We start from the raw sequence: 20303 nt of genomic DNA on the forward strand, positions 1-20303 counted from the left end.
AGATTGTGTGGTGCATGGTTATAATTTCAGCCTTGGGTTATTACTACTATGTATGCATGAGTGTCTAACGTAAACTTACACAACGTAATAATAGATAGTAGAGCTGAATCCAAATGTTGCCTATGAGAAGCATAATCTATCAGAAATCTATTTCTTTATCGCACTTTTTGTTGTGAATTGTATTTGAAGTCGTTATTTCACTGCAGATCGTTTTGTGTGCAGAGCACAGTTCACAGTTTATACTTAATATATATAAATATAAATAGTTTGCATTATACATTGATACATTGTGCTTTTTCTGTGACCATCAATTTGTGGTTTAAATTGTCGGTGTTGAGGTGTTTCTAATATTTTGGTCACCTTGTTTATTTGTCTTGACATGCGTGGGGTGTAATGTTAGTGATGCAATTCGACACCATTGCAAAGGTCTGGTGCTGGGTACATCGTGATTAAAGTGTGACTTGCATTGTTATTCAAAGAGCCATATCATTGATAGATTCTCGAAATATTTTGCGTCCCATGCTTCGTTCAGTTGAGCTGATAGCCTCTCATGAAGTCAATGAAGACACATTCTGTCAATTCAGCAAGTAGGCCACACTCACACATCCTATTGGACTCAGGAGGGACTTTGGTCACAGGGTTACTCAGCAAAAAAGTTAAGCCTTGGCTGCACGAGCAGTCATCACACTAGGAACAATACCACACACATGAATGTGTGCACACACACTCATTGTCCATTTTCTGTAAGGCTAAACAGGGAGACTTTGTGGGTGTACTTTCTGGGGAAAGAGTGACTGTGTAGAGATGTCACTCTTCTGCTGAGGAAAAAAAGAGGAAATAAGGAAAATAGGAACATGGGCACTTTCAGGGTGTGGTACATTGATAATGCTAATATACGTCACGGAAGTGCTGTTCATTTTATTCTAATTATGTCAACGTTGAAAATAAAGCATTCAAGTCACAGTATCTGTGTCACAGAGCCATTTAATTATACAGGTACTCAAATATTTTTGTGCACTTGCGTTTAAGTGACTTGACAACATTCTATTAAAGTCAGTCTTGCTTGATTGTGAAAATAAAGCATTCCATATGGAGAGTTGGTATGTCCTTCCTTCTCCATCCACCATTTAAAGCTGCTCTCCATTCATTCTCCTTTCACTCACATGAAATTCTCAGCTGTGGGGTCATACCCTTTGACATAATTTTAACTGTTTTTAATTGCACCTTGTTGCCACACACTAGTGTCTTACCACACTATTTGTCTGTGTCTACAGAAGTGACAGTGACATTTGGACTAGTTTTCCCTAGTTGGAAAAGAGACTTTTTCACCTCACTTATTCAAGCGCACAACACGATTGGTTGGTATAATTCACTTTGAACCAAATGTGCAATAAGATACATCAATTATAGCATCAAGCGAGGCTAAGCTTCCAAAAGGTGCTTTTCTGTTCGGGCAAAGGGTTGATAAATGTATTTTTGGATTGGTTTGATGCAGAGAACCTGAGAGCCCTGACCTCAACCCCCATCAAACACCTTTGAGATACTACACTACACTATACTATACTACTACAACAACTGTAAGCCAGGCCTTCTTTCATGCCCAGCAACAGTGACCTTTGACCTTTTTGGGCAGCTGCCAACAAGTGGTTACGATTGCGACCTACCACCCTTGGGGATCACACCCACGGTTGTGTGGGGTGCTAGCGGGGTAAGGGTGGGGGTGCTGTAGCAATCCCTGACATGTGTTGCTTCTGTGACAGTTGTGTGAATAACTTCAAAATAAAATCTCAAATTTTTAACCCAAAAATCAGATTTCTGATTTTATGACATTCCAAGTATGTTTTCCCCAGCATTTACTTGGACAACTTCCACGGATATATTTTTTTCTAAGGCACCATGCATTTGGCAATATTTAGTGCAATTGTCCATTCGTAACAGAATAATCTCAAATTAACCGAGAAAATCAATAAATTGTTCCTTTGGGGAAATGCCGGAGAAGACTTGCACGTAGACTGTGTGGAAAAATAACCAGTTCTCTGAATGTAAAAGCACCCGCTTGGCACTTGCATAACTGTCGCTAGATGAGCACCAACTCTTTACTGGTCCTATTTTGTCAGCAGCCAAGGGCACTGACGACAGGTTCCTGGTGAGAACATTCAACTGCCATTTTACAAGGAGGCAGTAAATTCTAGTGGCGCGCTGCTTTGTAAACAAATGCTGACCAATAGAAGTTATATTGGTGATGTAATAATGTAACTTTGGGTCAGCTCTCTGCCAGCATGAAAACAAAGTGTTGGGAGGTGCACAAGTTGAACCAAGACAAGCACCTGTATTAACACCCGCACCAAACCAACTCTGGCACCATCTCTGAATGAAAGTGGTAATAGATGCTTGTCCCACTTATTTGGTCGGGAATCTTCACTGCAGCTGTCGTTAATGGCTTATTCCATTAGTCTTTTCCATATGTGACGCATGCCAGCCATGCTGCAAGTCATAAGGTTGCCATCAAGAAGTTTAAGTGGGCAACATATACTCACCAGACACTTCATCAAACACACTTGCATAATCAAAATGTAATCCTTGTCATATATTCATTTAAAAATGTGTTCGTTTTCAGTTTCGTCATACTAAAATGTGTCTCAAAGATTTCAGTAACTTTATGAGCGGGGCAAAATATCAAAACTTTCAATGCAAATTTAATCAAAACTCAACATTTTTATGAAAGCCACATTTCTGATAGCATTTGTATTTGAGTATGAGGTCATTAGGCTTTGCAGATGTCCTTCATTTTCCGTTTAATGAGTGTATGTGCATTGACTGTATTACCATAACATCACTAGACACCGTCTTTCCAACAACTGACGTCAATAATCTGACAGCCTGCGGATGGACGAGTATATGTAAACGTGACAACGCTTTAAACTCGCATTTAGACGCAACCTGAAGCGACCTCTGACCTCCCGAAACCTTCACACATCAAGCAACCAGCATCACAATTTGAGGCTTGAAGAGCCTGCGTGTACTATCAACTGTTATGTGTTAGCTGATGGGAGGCGATACTTTCGGTCTCTCCGCGTGTGTGTAGTGTCAATAGGATGACGGTAAAAAAGATCTTGGTTGGAAGGAAGGAAAGCCTTTTGTCTGTACGTACTCTTGTATGTGATTGTTTGTGTGAAGGAAGGAAGGAAGATTAGCTGGTCTTGCAGACTATTTCTGGTCACTCAGTGGCAGTTAGCAGTGCATTTGCACACACACACACACACACACACACACGCATGCGCACACACATCGACACTCGCACACGGAACACACACAGGTCTGAGGCCAAGGCTTGTTTAAGCAACAAAGCAGCCCCATCATCCTTAGCCCTTCAGGCAACAGAACCCCTTACTATCACTCTTACTAACAGGTTCAACCTCTCTGCCATATATCAGGTGTCACACACTGTACGTCACTAATGACGCATATCATTTACCAGCTATTGTTATAGAGAAACAGGTGAACACTCAAGTGTACACACCTACACCCAATCTCAAAGTGTTTTAGTACTTTTTGGGATCTCATTTTGGCAGAATAGTTTTTGATACCTCTTGTACATTTATAGTCAATAATGGCAAAAAATAAATTAACTAATCTATTTAAAGTGGGAGTCAACCCAAACATATTTTTGTGTTATGTTCTATGCAGGCCAACTAGTTGAAACAAGGCATTCTGATAAATATTGCGTTTGTGGAATAACAGTTAATCCAACCGTTTTTAGCCAACTCGGGGGGCGGCCATTTTGTCACTTCTGTCACAACTGCTCAGGGCTCAGGTAACGACCAATCGCAGCTCACCTGTTTTCTGAAGCTGAGCCGTGATTGGTCGTTACCTGAGCCCTGAGCATTTGTGATGTCATTTTCTGTCGACAGAAGTGGCAAAACGGCCACCCCTTGAGATGGCTAAAAACGAATGGATTAACTCTTATTCCACAAACGCAATATTTATCAGAATGATGTGTTTCAACTAGTGGGCCTACTGGGAACATTTTCTTGAAAAAAATATGTTTGGGTTGACTTCCGCTTTAACATTCCCAGAAATTCTATATCCTTATGAAACTTTGTACTAAGGCTAATTGGTGCCATGTGTTATGTTTCAGTTATTTTCATGTACTGTACATACAGGGGGCCTCCTGAATGACCATTTAACCACAATTCCCAGCAGCTTTAACGTCTGGAACCATGCCAGACAAGCACACTCTAAAGCATACTTATCTACAGGCGGACAGGAAGCAGCCCCCCACCTCCCTTGTTCCTGTTTCTCACAGAGTGTGTATTTGTGTGTGTTTGCGTGCGTGCGCGTGCATAGAGGCCTGCTACTGTAGGCAATCAGCAGGAGACACATTGAACAGCATGGCAGAAAAACAACAAACAAAGATATACTTGACTAAAGAGATGAAAAACGACGCAATAATGTGGGAGATGAAAAATAAACGTAGATAGTTACGATAAAGAGAGAGTAAGCAAGTGAAAGATATGTGATTGTGGAACAACGCTGGCAGTGAAACTACTTCCTAGAACTCTTCCTCTCCCCCTTCCTCTGACTCTCCCAGAGAGGGGCACAGAGATAAATCTAAAAATACTGTCTATATTTACGAGACGCGTTTAGAAAACTGGAAAACATGAAGATTGAGAGCTTAGAAAGTGGCAGGCAGTTATTGCTGTATTTCTTTCTGTTTATAGTATGGTTTTGTTTAAAGATGAAGTCAACCCCAAAATGTTCTTTACAATAATATGTTCTGTGCGCCTCCACTAGTCTAAACACGGCGTTCTGATTAATATTAAACTTGTGGAATATGTGTTAAGCAGCAAAATCCATCTGTTTTTAGCCATCTCAGGGGGCGGCCATTTTGTCACTCATCTGTTTTCTGAAGCTGAACCATGATTGGTTGCTGAGCCCTGAGCAACTGTGATGTTAAATTCAGTCGTGGCAAAATGGCCGCCTCCTGAGATTTCTTAACTCATATTCAAAATACAATATCAATAAGAATGCCATGTTTAGACTAGTGGGGCTGCAAAGAACATATTATTATCCGTAATTTTTGGGGGTTGACTTCCACTTTAAGCAAGTGAATTCATTGTGGATTGCACACCACATGTGCAGGTGTCCAAGATGGACTTGATGTTCAAATAATAAATATCAAAACCAGGCATTAGCACGTAGCATGTCCACCATGTCTGAAGAGTATGTTTCAGTCGGACTGGACTGTGACACGTTGCTGCAAAGCACAAGTGTTCCACTCATGTTCTTATTTGCAATGAGTCAAGGCTGTAAATGGCAATAACACGGCACACTGACTATATTTGGACACAGACATCTACCCTTGAACGTAGCCTCAGGTTTACAATCAACGGTCAAATAGAACTGAGCGTATTCTCCTGGAGTGAAATACTCTTACTTTACTAACGCTGATCCTAGTAAGTCCACACTATGATGAGGTACTCACAAAAACATAAAAGGGCACTGTCCATTCTAGTGAAAACCATTTGGGAATTTTTCCAACTCTTCCCACACCATACAGTTGATCATTTCTATGGTTACATGTGATATTTATTCAGTGAGGATTGGGTTACAAAATTGTTACACGCACACAGGTGTTTATTCAGTAAGTATTTCTACATACAGAAGATAATCTCCAAATATCCTATGTTGAATATTTCTGTCCTTCATCCCAGTTGACAAGGGGTGACACAAAGGTTACATCTCCTGATCATTTGTCAGTCGCAGGGCTTACACACAGGAAGAGACAACCTTTCACGCTCACCATTACACATAGCTTGCATATTTTGGGGCTCAGTGACGATACTAAGGCAACGAGAACATGAGAAAACCCCGCATTCAAAAGCCTGGGGCAAGTGTGCAACCCACAGAGAACTGTCCAATTTTTTCCCATTGTCCACACTAGAAGAGTGTTTCTGACCTAACCTTGTTCACTTGTGTCTGTGTGTGTTAACGTCTCAGTAAGCGAAACACTAAACACATTCGGGTCTATATTCGTAAAAGGTGCAACCGCGCTTGAGCGTAAAAATTGGTGTATCCTAATTTTTGGTGCAAGCAGACAGATTCTGAGCTCCGCGGGCATAGGTTGTGGCTGTTATCATATTTCATTCGGAAATATGACGACAGCATGCGTGCAAAGCATTTAATTGAACGCATTATTATTACTGTCTTTATTATATATTTTATAAATCATCCCACTGTCCGCGCCGCAGCTACGGAGTGCCTCACAGACACAGATTCCATCTCGTCTTCCTGCGTGTGACTGTTACAAAGTAACAGGTAATGTATGTCTGTGTGTAAACACTGCAATTATATACAGTCGATGTAGACATTCTGAGATTAAACTGTGCTCCATCGAGAATTTCTGTCCATGGTTACCTGCTGTGATTACATAGCAACATGCATTTGAAAAGAATCCAATCAGTTCTATCTGCCCAAAAAACATCTCCTCAGCTGTTCATTGTTTGCATGTCTCTCTTCCCACTAAAGAAACAGACACATTGTGTGTTTTAGGAGACAAATAAACTATGTGGTCAAAGTATTGCAAGGCTCAAAATGAGAGAATTGAGGCTAATTGCTAAACTAACCTAAGGCTGACATGTAATTGTGAAATACCGTAATTAAGGAGTGGCCTAACAAGCTCAAAAGTATCAATATAGGAACATATATATATATCAGTAATGTTAATTGTCTGTTTTCACAATAGTGTCATGAGTTTTGATTTTGACTTGAATTTTGAGGTCTGTGCAACAAATTTTTCTCAAAATTACATTACAATAAATCTTATCTTTTTTTCAACTTAGCTTTGCTAGCTAAAAGACCATACAGCCCATTCAGAACTGATAAGTTTAAAGTGAAGTTTACATTTGTTCAAAAAATGGTTGCATTTGTTTCTAGACAAGAAAATACAGGTTGCTGCTCTGCACAATGTGAATTTAAGGAATAAAAACTGTTTATAAAAAAATAAAATAAAAAGAAAGAAAGAAAACCAATTGTCCATGTGTTATATTGTCCTAGTTTTTTATTGCTTGATAAAAACCCTTGCTTGAGGTCTCTGGTAATAACCTGCAAAAAAATGTGCTCCTCAAAATTAGAAAATTGCTCCTCAAATGAAGGCATTCATTCGCAAAACCGCTTCGTTAAGAAAAAAAAAGCTATTTTGAGCATTGTTTTGGCACAATTATAATAGTTTTGATTCACTCACTGGTGACTTTCTACAAGATTTTGAAGTGCATTAGTGAAATTGTTGTCTGTTCATCTGAAAGAAAAAACACAGAGATGGCCTCGCTCCCAATCTCTGTGCAGTTACAATTTTGGAGAGTACAGTTATAATGTAGCTTCTTCTGAGCTGTATTGTGCAACATACAACAACAATTCATTTATTAATGGCTTTACACTTCATATTAGAATGCAGTAAAAAAAAAAACTAACTTGGAATGTAACCCATTGGGACATCTTCCAGTATTAGTTGATGCTGAAAATCTAAATGTTGTTTAACTACAACAGGCAGAATGAGTTGCATTCATTCCTGTATGGCAGCATGTGTTCAGGATGCAGAAATGCAAAGAGTTATTTGCAGCATAACAAGCCTTGACAATACTCTCTTCTTTGCCCCATGTCTGCCTTGGCTAACGATGTCCTTATGACTCCACACATGAATCCACTTCCATCACAATGCATTCTTTTGGTCAAGCATTATTCCATTTAGACATATTTGGTTATTGTTGAGGTTTTATTTCCGTGTTCATTTTTCTGTTTTCAATTATTTGCATATGACAGCACATGACAGACTTGCTCCACCCCAGAGCTGATATGCCTCAAGAGATGGGTGTGTCGGTGAATAAACACTAGCTTTTCACACCCCTGCAGGTAAATCAATGGATACTAAATAATGCCATGAAAGATTTCAATGGTATTTTGCGTTTTATGGCATATCTCCACACCTTTAGAAAAAGACCATGCCTTTCTGGTTAGGATGACTCGTACCTGCAAGTGTGCTTAACCTATTCAGCGCAGGAAGGGTTGATGCTGAAAAAAAAAAAAATCCAGTACCATGGAACAGAGCATGCAAGAAAAGAATGAAATGCAAATAGAGATTTAAAGAGTAACACAAACAATGGAAATAGACGTCATCACTTTAACAGTTTGTAAAGGTAGAAAGTTGACATTGCGTTTGAGCGCCTCAGTAGTAGTACTTGTAGCATGCAGACAACTAAAGTACAGATATGCCACACTAACAATTTGTTGTACAATTCGTGCTATTAGTTATTAGCACGCTGTTGCCTACTCGTGCACTGTTTTGCTTCACTATTACCATGTAGTTGTTCTACTAACTGTACAGAAATCTCATATAGTAGAGGAGCAAACTGCTTTCCTTAACCCACCATTCACCTTCTGGATTTTGTTCTGCATTTCAGTACACTATTACTTGTTGTAAACACAATTACATTCATTAATGCTCATAGGCATCCATATTGTATTCCCCTGGACGGCTTCTGGGTTCTTCACAACTATTCCATCGGTTTCGAATTCTATGACTTATGCTCCTAATTATGGCCATGGCTCATTTCCCTCCCTTTCAGCCTTTCATACATCCTCTTTTTTTGGAAGCAAAATTCCTTGTCTTTTTTAATTTCCTCTTCTTCCTCTCTCTCGCTGTTGTCTGTTGTGTTTTGAATTCTCTCCTCATTTACCACATGAAACTGGCTACCCTTCAGTTCTCCATCATGACTTTCTGTCCCAAGTGTCACCACATTTGTCGTGTTAACACCCCCCCCCCCCCCCCCAACCCGGCACACACTCACACACACGCACACACACACACACGCACGCGCGCACGCACACGCACCGTCCCAAAGCCACACCCAGAGCCCTCCCACGCCAGCAGCGGAGCCACAGAGCAATTGAGCGTCTCCAACTTTTTTTGGGGGGAGTCGAGTGAGTTGGTTGGGTTAGTGTCGCTGAGTCGCTCCTGGAGACTTGTTCTTACAATATTTGCACACTTGAATATTTATTTCCGTACAAACGCTGTCCCATCTGGAGCTGTGGTCATCGTGTTTTATTCCACGCTCTTCAAACTCGGTGAGTAAATGTGTGTGTTTGCATCTAGTTTGAATGCTGCAAACGAGTGTCACGTTGATACATTTTTTTTTTACTCTCTCAAGTTCAAGAGCTGCACCTCGAAATCAATTGTTTGACGGTGTGCGTCTTTGTTAATTAAGTGCTGTACATTTTCTTCCTTGTTTTATTTCCTCGTGCGTATTTTTACGCACACATAATCCAAATTGCTACCCACACTCGTGCGCGTTCGTGTTCTTCGAATGAATAAGACACGATGCAAGTTATTTATTAGAGAACGACATCAGGTGAGCTGCGTGTTCATGTGAAGTTTAAAGTCGCTATTCTTTTCTTTTTAACCATTCTTCTTCTTTTGTTAACATTACAGCTCTTTTTTTATCTTCCATATGGCAGCTCTACGTTCAAATAAAGCACGTGACATTTTGTTGTTCCCAGTTTAAACTGGGAAAAAGACATACATTAAAATTGATCACAATTCTTATTTTGTTGTGATTTTCGTTAATTGATTATTGCATAAAATGAACGATTATGACGTGATTTGAATTTGCCGTGCACCTATAAATGATTTAATTTTGACGACACTGTGCCCTCTATCGGTGCAAATAACTATGGGATCTGATGAGTGGAGGAAGTTAATTTCTCTTTTACGTTTAGAGATGAACCTTGGGCCAAGTGTTTGAATTGAAAATACTTAAATACTAGTAGCCTGCAGTGCTTTTATTTCCTGAAAAATACATGAATAAAAGTTTATAAATAATACTCACAATACTGATTAGAATCATTTATGCATCCATTATTAATTGTTTTACTCAAGGGAACAACTTAATTTCATTGTCCTTTGTAGCATGTGAATGAATAACTACTACTGTGGACCGGACAATTAGTCTAAAGCAGGTTAGATCCAAACCAGGTTATTTCAATGTAACATGATCTCTCGGCCACTTACAGGTTTGACAGACTGCCTCCGGTCCATGTCAGTGTTCGTTTTTCCAATATTTTCTGTCTTCATGAACTCAGCATGAGCAGAAAGGTGCATACTGTGATATTTGACACCAAGTTAACATGAGGCTTTTGAAAGTGGCGGAATAATGAAATCGATCAAGTGTGCAGCTTGTGGATGCTAAAGAGAGAATTTTTCTTTTTGGTCCCCTAACCTCTCTCCGCCATGTGGGGGTCATTACTCTTGGCTGTCACTTTAGGAAGGTCTTTAACAACACATGTCTTGACTTACAAACAGTAAAAACATGTCAGTGTCCAACACAAAAGAGTTCCAATGTCAGCGGGAATTCTTTCAAAACTTCAGGAAAATCAGTGGCGGACATGTGTTTGTGTTTATGCGGACATTTGTCCAGTTTACGAGGTCCTAATTAGTCTGGATTGCACACACATATGCACAACACCATCACGCCAACTGTTAACATAAATTCAGCAGCTTGTATTTTGTGAGCCTGTGACCCTGTATATGTTGAGCCAAAATTCCTTTTACATGGTCTCTGAAGAAGACCCAGTTTTAGTCAACAACAAAGAGGTAATAATACACTTTTCACACTTTAGATATCATTTCATCAGAGCTTGATTGAATTGCTTGCTTCTTTGCCAAGATAGATATTGCTTCAAATCTCACGTTGCCCAGTTGGAGACACCATACCTGAGAATATTGTACATACAACCTGTACCTTGGCATACAGTCTTCTACGTGAATCTTAGCACGTAACTCAGTTTTGGATATTTAATTCTATATATTTGCAGTACTATATTTATTTCTTTTTCAACAAGAAGTCATGCTTGGGCTTTGTCGGCTTCTGACGATTAATCACGACCTCACACAATCGACTTTACAATTGCTCCCATTTTTCCTGTTTCTGTTGTGATAGCTTGTTGGTCTTGGCAACAGTACTGTGTAATACAGTCAGTGGAATCTCGAAAGCTACGTCCCAAAAGTCTCACTATTGGGAGTTAAACCACAATCTTCTGGATGAATAAAAATACTGTATGTCTCAAATGTTTAACAAATTCAAACCATTGTGTCTCATGTGAGCCATACAATTATTTAGATATCACAAGGCTCCATTAATTCTAGCAATACCCTATTAAACACAACCTAGTGATAACCGAGTTGTTTCCTGCCTCAGAAGTGTGAGCTTGCTCTATATAAAACTATAGTACATTTTCAACTGTACAAGGAAAAGTGGTAGAAAGTATGTGTATACAAAGAGAGTGTGTTTGTTTGCTCTTCCCTAGACGAAGCTTTGTATTGACTCTATGACAGGGAAGATGTGCCTTTTGTGTTGTCACTAAAAATAGACCTTGCACTATGGTTGCTGTGTATAAACACAAAACCACTTAAGCTGACCCGCCCACACACACTTGAATACATGCACCTTGTGGACAAAAGATCATTTAATCAGTCTGATTGTTTGTGGGAACAGTACACTGCAAGGTCCAAAGATGCATACTTGAAGTGCCTTAACATTAAGCCTCTCTCAAGACAGAAACAATGTAATAGTTCAATTTAAAATGTGAAGATTTGTATTGCACTCATGACTTGGAGTGAAACTTAGTTTAAACTGGTGCAGTTATTAAAGAAACAAAGCACTGTCGAATAAATGTCTGCTTGTAGTAGTCTGAAGGAAGGTTTAGTGCAAAGAATGTTGCATTTTTCAGCAGTACAACTTAATTTGGAGCCAGAGGGCCCCGCTGGAAGATTTCATGTCCACTTCCTCTTCTCTGTTCATCAGTTTTCAGCCATTTTTCCCAAAGCCAGCAAGAGAGGAGTTGGGAGAGCGGAACAGTGAGAGAGTCGGGGGAGTGAGATCCAGAGGCCCAGTTAAGTCTGTGGCTTTGTGTTTTATGAAAGAAAAGGACATTAAATGTCAGCATTTTCCAGCAGTTCACACACCACACACATACGCGCACACACACACTTGCACAGAGTCCCCTAGCTTCCTATTATAAGGGTGAGTGGAAAGGAGGAATGGTTGTATTCTGTGTCTCTTTGTCTGTGTGTCTCGGTTGAGGTGGTTGCAATAACCACATAACGGAAGAAAGTGCTATGGTTGTTCACTTGCTGATTGTGTGCTTTGATTACATAATAACAAGAGAAGTTAAGCTCAGTGAGAAATAAAATTTGGCTTTCTGTAATTTATCCACAATTGCTTTAAATGTAATCTATTACTGACCTGAATTACATGTGGCAGAACTAGAAATGGCATTATGACTAAATTAGATATTGAAGCCTTTTATTTTGGCCGTTGATTGACAAAGAACAGCTGCTGCTTTGTGAGCAGATACACCATGAGATTTGTGAAAACAATGTAATGCATTCCAGACCAGCAAGGCTAATGTATGTGGCATGTGGACATCAACATGTGTGCATGTGTTTGTGTGTGAGTGTGTGTGCAGCTGCTGGCTGGTGTCTGAGGTGAGTATTAGTGCATTCACACCTTAATTTATTGCCGTGTGATGTTCGAGGCAGGGAGGTAAGCGTTCTTCTGCAATTGCAGAGTTTTGTGTCAACATTATCTGAAACCCCATTATATTGTGGAAATCTGCAGTTTATAGCCATCTTTTTTTTTTTTTTTTTTTTACATTATACTTACATGCATATATTGTAATCCACAGTCGCTAATGCACTTTCTACTATTTCATGAACAGCAAGAAAAGAGTCAAACAACAACAAAAACCAAAAATGACCACCTTCATGCAGGAGCTGCTGTCGGCCACAGCTCACAACCAGACACTCACACACAGACTCACCAGCATCACACACTATGCCATATGGACAAAACAGTATACGTACAGTATTTCCTATGCATTTTAAATACCTTTGTGTTCAGAAGCGTGTTCTGAAAAACGTGTGGGAGCGGTAAAGCCATTTAAAAAAAAAAAAAAAAAAAACAATATGAGAAGATTTTTTGGGGAGAATTGTCCTTCATAGAATACATGTAAAAATGATCGTGAACTATAATAAGGCATGGGTATAGAGGATCATGATTGGGCAACTCTCATGCCTGAAAGGGGAAATCAACCCACGCATATTTTTTTCAAGAATATGTTCCCAGCAGGCCCACTATTTGAAACAAGACATTCTGATAAATATTGCGTTTGTGGAATAAGAGTTAATCCATTCGTTTTTAGCCATCTCTGGGGGCGGCCATTTTGTCCTTTATGTCGCCTGAAACTGACATCACAACTACTCAGGGCTCAGGTAATGACCAATCACGGTTCAGCTAAAGAAAACAGGTGAGCCGTGATTTGTCGTTACCTGACCCTGAGCAGTTGTGATGTCATTTTCAGTCGACATGAGTGACAAAATGGCCACCCTCAGAGATGGCTAAAAATGGGTGGATTAACTCATATTCCACAAAAGCAATATTTATCAGAATACCTTGTTTCAACTAGTGGGCCTGCATAGAACATATTATTGAAAAAAAATTGTTAGGGTTGACTTCCACTTTAATGCTTTGCATTTTGCATGTCTTAAAGCTAAATATATGTAAAATAAATAAATAAAATAAAATACTCTTGGATTAAAAAAATATGTACATTATATTTGCGGTACCTCATGGTAGAGTTGGAAAACTGCAGTTCAAAAAGTTCTTAATATGTGAATGAACGAAATTATAAAATCAATTTATCTTTGTTGAGGGAAGTTACAAAGGCAGGACTGTGCTTACTTGCTGCCAGTAGTTTCGACAAAGAGGGTTTGTATTCGTATTAGAATTTAAATGCACAGTTTACATGTCTTTCATGTTCGCTTGTCAGCCTTAAAATTTGATTATTCAAACAATATCTGCAAATTTTCTTAATTTGATATATTTAAAGTTTCTACCAGGAATGTAATAGTTTGGGATTTTTCATTATAGTTAGGTTTTATTTCATTATAAGTTTTGTTTTTGAATATCAGTAAGTTTTAATAAATTTTTAGAGCAGGTTTGTTAGATTTTATTTTTTCAAAAGTGCTTGATTTAGTTTTCATTAGGTTTAGTATGAGCTGCAGTTTTTGAAAGTATATATTTGTCAAGCAAAATATTTTAAAAAAGTCACTAAGTATTGTGTAAAGTAAACTACAACTGTTTGACCTTCCTTCTTCTATACAGCAATACTGAAATGAATACATTTAAAATAAACCCCGAAAGCTTATTTATGATATTAATTGACGAAAACGAAGGCCATTTTAGTATTAGTTCGTTTCATAAATATAAGATGTAGTTTCAGTTTTTAAAAAGCATTTTAGTTTTTAGTTTTCTTTAGTTTCTTTTCTATATTGTTAAATGTTTTGTTTTATTTCTTTAATTTTTGTTAACTAAAACAACCTTGGTTTCTACACGTGTGTTTCCTTGTTCTGCTGCATACGAGTATAACGTATTTTCGTTCCAATGTTACCCAATTCTGTTGACGTCCTTCTTTTTGTAAACACAACGTTATCAGCAGACATGATTACATTCGTGCGAATGTGCATGTGCGCACATCTGGGAATTATCCCCCTTTTCCAGAGTATTTCAGCAGGATGGAATTAAAATCAAAGTGTTGCAATGCAATAAATCCGACTACAGATCTATAATCGTCAGCTTGCTCAGAGAGGTATTTATTATTTTGAGATTTATTATTGTGCTTGTACTTAGCAGTGATATTATTGTAATGATAGTTTAATATTGTAGTTTACTACTTGAACGGGACTAAAAATGGCTTGACTGTATTATGTACATATCCTACAAAGTAAGTATGCCTTTTATGAACAGGTGCTAATTTATTCAAGTTTTTTCTCAATTCGCTGCGCTCTCCTGTTTACTTCTCAGAGCTAAAGTGATGACAAGCATTTACCAAAAGCAGTTGGTGTTTACATTCCTATCTAAACCCTCAACCTGCTGTCACATGATCCAAAGCCACTGCATGCCACCATTTCAAGATTTAGCTTCTATTTTCCTGTTCTCGCCACCTCAAAAAGGGCCAGTCCATCTCCTGGCAGCAACCCCACAGCCACATGTGCTCACACAAATTGTGGCCTGCTTCCTGTCGGCGGGAGGAGTCTGTTTTTACTACGATTCCATTTTGGCGGAGAGGGCTAATTCCTTTGCTGTCTGGCTTGCGTGTGTGTGCGTTTGTGTGTGAGTGTGTGTGGCTACGTGTATACGATTGTGTATCTGCCAACTCAGCTCCTTTAAATGTTCACTTTGGGTGGCAGTTACCAAAATCTAAATCATGTGTGCACATATCAAAGTCTTGTGTTGTGTTGATCAAATCCAATCCAATTTTATTTGTTAGACACTTTAAAAACAAGTACAGTGCACCAAAATGCTGTGCAAAGCAACAAATAACCAACACAAGATAAAGAGCTAAACATAAAACACAATGTTGGTCAATAAACACCATTAAAAGACACAAATGTCGGTCATAAAAGGAGCAATAAAGTCAACATGAGTAAAAATAGTAGTGAAAAAGAAATTTGAAAAACTAGGGCAATTTCACTGTGTGTCAAAAGTCAAGGAGAAGATATGTGTTTTAAAAAGTCAAAAGATTTGCTGAGGCAGGTTGTTCCACAAGTTTGGAGCCGCAAGAGCAAAAGCTTGCTCCACTATAAGCTTGGCTTTAGGCATAGTCAGGAGCAGCTGAGCAGCTGACGTGCGAGAGCGAGGATCATTAAGGGCGAAGTCATCAATACATTTGAGTAATGGAGTGAGAGAATACCCACTACTATTTTTTGAGGCACAGACATTTGGCAAAGGAAATTCCATGTTTCCTGACTAAGGAGCCAAGTGGAAACAAGTAAAGGGGACCTAGAACTGAGCCCTGTGTGAACCCACATATGAGGGGAGCTTATCAGGAAACAGAGTCGCAGAGGCTGACAAAGATGTCCTGTCTGCCAATTAGGGCCTGCACCACTCCAACGCTTTGCGCATGATTCTTACCCACTGCTCCACAAGGCGGGAGATCGGGATTTCATGGCCCACTGTGTCGAATGCAGCAGTTAAATATAAAATCACAGGAATAACAGCCACATGAGCGTCACTAAAAAGATGTCATTAAAAAGCTTTAAAAGAACTAATTCTGTGATGTGCAAAATTTTTAAACTGTATTGTAAGACCTGAAGAATGCTGTGGTCACTAGCTTAAAAAACACATTAGCTAAGAATAGACTACCTTCTCCAGGAAAAAAAAAAAAGGGCTGAAATAGCCTGATAGAATAGACTGTGAGAGAGCAGAACGCAACGTAGCAAAATTTTCAGAGACCTATGTTACATTATTTTCACATTTACTGTACTGCAATTGTGTTGCTCAAGCACTTCGTGATGCATAAAATTAGCATCTAAAGTGAACAAACAAGCATCGAGCCTAACCTGCTCTTCCAACTGAAGCAATAGCGAACGCTGTCTATCATCATACAGCAGAAACAAATAAGGTTTTTTGTCATGGACTCCCACTAAAATTGCTCCAAGACAGCATTAATCAAATCAATCCAAACTGGATTTCCAGTAATTGATTGATTGGTACGCTACTGTTTTTAAACATTGCAATGCATAGCGAGAAACTCCAATGCCTGCTTATGAAGTCGTCCAGAACGACACAACACACTAAAATTATATTTTCTATCATTTTAATCAACCCTGTGATTGTTACAATTCTATAGAAAGCTTATTGATAATTGGTCGCAGATGGCACAGTTTCAACACTTCCACTGTGCATTTGTTCCCTCATAAAGATCTTCAATTGGCACACCAAAAACTGAATTTAGCAAATTTCTTGGTCAGCTCATTGATCAAGCATATAATAAGAGCGCCTCAACAACACTGAAGCCAAAAGGTGAAAACTAGACGACTAAATGCATCTGGTGGAACAGATAAAGGCCTTTGCCAAACTGCTCCCACAAAGTTGGAAGCAAGAATCAAGAACGAAGGAGTCCAATCTAACCCCGAATTGAATATTGAAATCATTTGACCATATCCCTATTTTCTTGCTTCCAAAAACATGAATTTAACATGCTAGGAAATCAAGAGATTAACCTTGTTTTGTTTGTGTTTTTTTTACTCCAGACTGACTCATTTTAATGCGAGAGGCCCTGATCCAGCCTGACCATCAGACTGCAAACTTGACTTCCATTGACAGAGGGAAAATCAAGACCCAGTGACACGGAAGTATCTTGCCATCCATCCGCATCGATCAACTACTAGAAGACGAGTTAGCCGAACAGAGGTGGCAGCCATGTTGATCATCTTAGTCCTCATCATCCTTTTCCATTTGGCTGCAGCCATTCTCCTCTTTGTTGCAACCATACATAACGTGAGTACCATCACATTTTCGGGCCATTTTCACCAGGTGTAAACAGAGGATGTTATATGTTGGAAATATTATATTTTATCACTAGTTTAATATCACAAAACTGTGACCTCAAATCATCCATCCAACATTAGTCAACAAGTCACTCTCACATTGACAACGTCACTGTGTGGGAACTGAATCCACGGCACTTACAACAACTCGCAAAGCGTTTCGAAAACACAATAAAAAAAATAAAAAAAAACATTGCTGGGAAGGACGTATTCAGTGTGTCACTCATCGCTGTGTTACAGGCATGGTGGTTGGTGTCAGCACCTGGACGGGATGTGCTCTACTCGGACCTGTGGTACTCTTGCAATACCACTTGCTTTCCTATTGCCAAGAGCCACACTCCTGATGCAGGTAGGAATGTGGACTGTCTGCAGGCAGTGCATGCGTGTGTATGCAATGTACAATATTCTAACATTTGGTTCCTTTCGCCCCTTAGCCTACCTGCAGACGGTGCAGGCCACCATGATCCTGGCCACCATTTTATGCTGTATCAGTTTCTTCATCTTCATTCTCCAGCTCTTCAGGCTCAAGCAAGGAGAGAGATTCGTGTTCACTGCCATTATTCAGCTTCTAGCCTGTGAGTGACATAAGCACACATGAATAAATTGTCAACAAAATGTAACCAAGGTTACAGGATTTATAGTCGGCAGACCTATTAACTGTGCCGCATGTTTTATATTCAATGCATACTAGAGCTGCAGTTGTGAAATTAACTAATGAATGAGCTTGTCTCATCATTCTGATAGTGTTGTTTGTGGAGTTGTTTCCTTTATAGGTGTTCACTATACTTGATATTCAAAATGGTACATCATGGCTAAAACTGATGATGCTGATATTGACGAGAAAAATGGTATCTAATTTCCACTTTTTTTATTTTCAAATTCTCTCTTCTCTTCAGCTGTGTGCGTGATGGTGGCGGCGTCCATTTACACGGCTCAGAACAAGTCCTTCCACCATAGCAGTCTCCATGACGGGTCGTACGGATCCTCCTATATTTTGGCCTGGGTCAGCTTCCCAATGACTCTAATTAGTGGTCTCATGTACTTGGTGCTTAGAAAACGCAAGTAAATGCCAACTTATGGGCAAGCAGTATAGAAATCGAAATCCTTGGATGTACAGCGAATATTCAAGCTAATTGTGCATAGAAGTATAGAGGCAATTTACATGCCGCTACTTTTCCAGACGAAACCACACACACACAGACACACACACGCACACACACAGATCAAGGGTTGCGTATCACTTTTCTAATGGTGAATAGTGGTGCCGTGTTCTCACTGAATGCAGTCTAGGAAGCATTAGACGTCACTCTCCATATACGTATAATTTTTTTTACATTTAAGGAAATTCCACTGGATTGTCTGTCTGATGAATTGCAGTGACTGAGCAACATTCGGCGTCCATTTTAAAGCGTGAACTAATGGCGGGGAGGCAGAGCCATGTTTGTTCAATTTGCATTTCAAGTCAGACAAGTATGACATGATTTCCTTAAAGCCCCGACAAAGGTTAATTTGCCTTAAATCTAGGTGAGCATCTTCATGTAAATTGCCATGAGCTGTCATGAGAGGAAGAACGCCTACAGTAGCTAATGCTTCTTTGTGCATTTCGTCAGAATTTTTAATTTGTTCATGAACTGGTCATCCAAGTTATGAAAATCCACAAAAACCTTATTTGTTGTTGAAGGCGTTTTAAAAACAAGAAAGTACTTGCCTCCATTCGTTTAATTTACTAGTGACTCCCCACATGCTTACTCTCTCTTTTACTTTTTTGTTGGCTCATTGTCATGTTTTTCACCAACATGAGCAAGGCCATGTGTGAAATATATGTGGGTTAAGTAAAAAACAAAACAAAAAAAAAAACAAAAAAAAGTTGGGAGATTTTCTTGCTGGGTCCACATTTATTTTTTGAGAAGCTATTAACAAATAAACCTTATTTTGTACATATTTGCTGTGTATGTATAGTTAAGACTATTGCTGACTGAACTAATGTCATCAATAACACAAAAGCAATTACAATAACTAAAAAGTAGAAAATGTTATGTTAATCTTAGTTTATAAATTGTGTAGTGATATAAATTGTTGGATTTAAATATGTTGTCTGTGTTTTGCATTTGCATCTGTTGGTGACACGGTGAAACACTCAAACCAATTATGTGCTGTGATGTTTGGGATTTAAATGACAACATAAACTTGAAATAGGAATGTTTTGTTATTTTTGTCATGCTATTGTGCTATTTAGTTCTTTTCTTCAACGAAAACCAGGACAAAGGCTATTTATTAGACCAACTGTAACATGTTTCACAAGTGAGGATGAAATATTTTATTCTGTTGCCATTCTGACATGTTTGTCATTGCCTTATGCTTCACACCGGAGATTATTTCTGGCTAATACTTGCTCATAAAATAGCACTAACTTTTTAAATCACAATTTATTGGTGTTGGTGTGTTTTTTAACATTCAATATTCTATACCGTTGGGCAAACTCTTGATTCAGGGAAACGAAGATGTTACTTGAAAAATGATCAAAACAACATTTTGCGTGGTTGCCTGTTATTAGTCATATGGTTTAATTCCAGTTATTAATAAGCCTTAATTTTTCAAGGATGTCCCTGTCTTTCAATCAATCCCTCTAATGTTAATCGAGATGAGAAGGAATGACATGAATGAGCATGTAAATTGAAAAAAAAAAAAAAAAAAAAAAAAAAAAAAAAACACTAGGGAAGACCATACATTTTGGGAGATTATATTAGTAGATATTCACAAGAAATTGCAACAATAACTACACGGAGTTGAAACAGTTTTATTTGTGGTTGATTATGTACAGTGGTGTACTATTTGAATAGAGAGGCGCAAAAATATACTA

The 20303-nt window shown here is 38.8% G+C and overlaps 1 protein-coding gene across 1 annotated transcript; it reads left to right on the forward strand.

Moving 5' to 3' along the window:
- The first annotated feature begins 8923 nt into the window (after positions 1-8923).
- Positions 8924-19868, forward strand: emp2 (epithelial membrane protein 2). The gene is made up of 5 exons (XM_086055994.1): positions 8924-9120; positions 17147-17393; positions 17684-17792; positions 17878-18018; positions 18340-19868. The coding sequence occupies exons 2-5, from the start codon at positions 17316-17318 to the stop codon at positions 18507-18509; spliced, it is 498 nt and encodes a 165-aa protein (XP_085912120.1). The 5' UTR covers positions 8924-9120; positions 17147-17315; the 3' UTR covers positions 18510-19868.
- The last annotated feature ends 435 nt before the right edge of the window (positions 19869-20303 follow it).

This window comes from Filicampus tigris, chromosome 16 (assembly GCF_054856515.1).
Source record: "Filicampus tigris isolate MCC_2025a chromosome 16, RoL_Ftig_1.0, whole genome shotgun sequence".
Taxonomy (NCBI): domain Eukaryota; kingdom Metazoa; phylum Chordata; class Actinopteri; order Syngnathiformes; family Syngnathidae; genus Filicampus; species Filicampus tigris.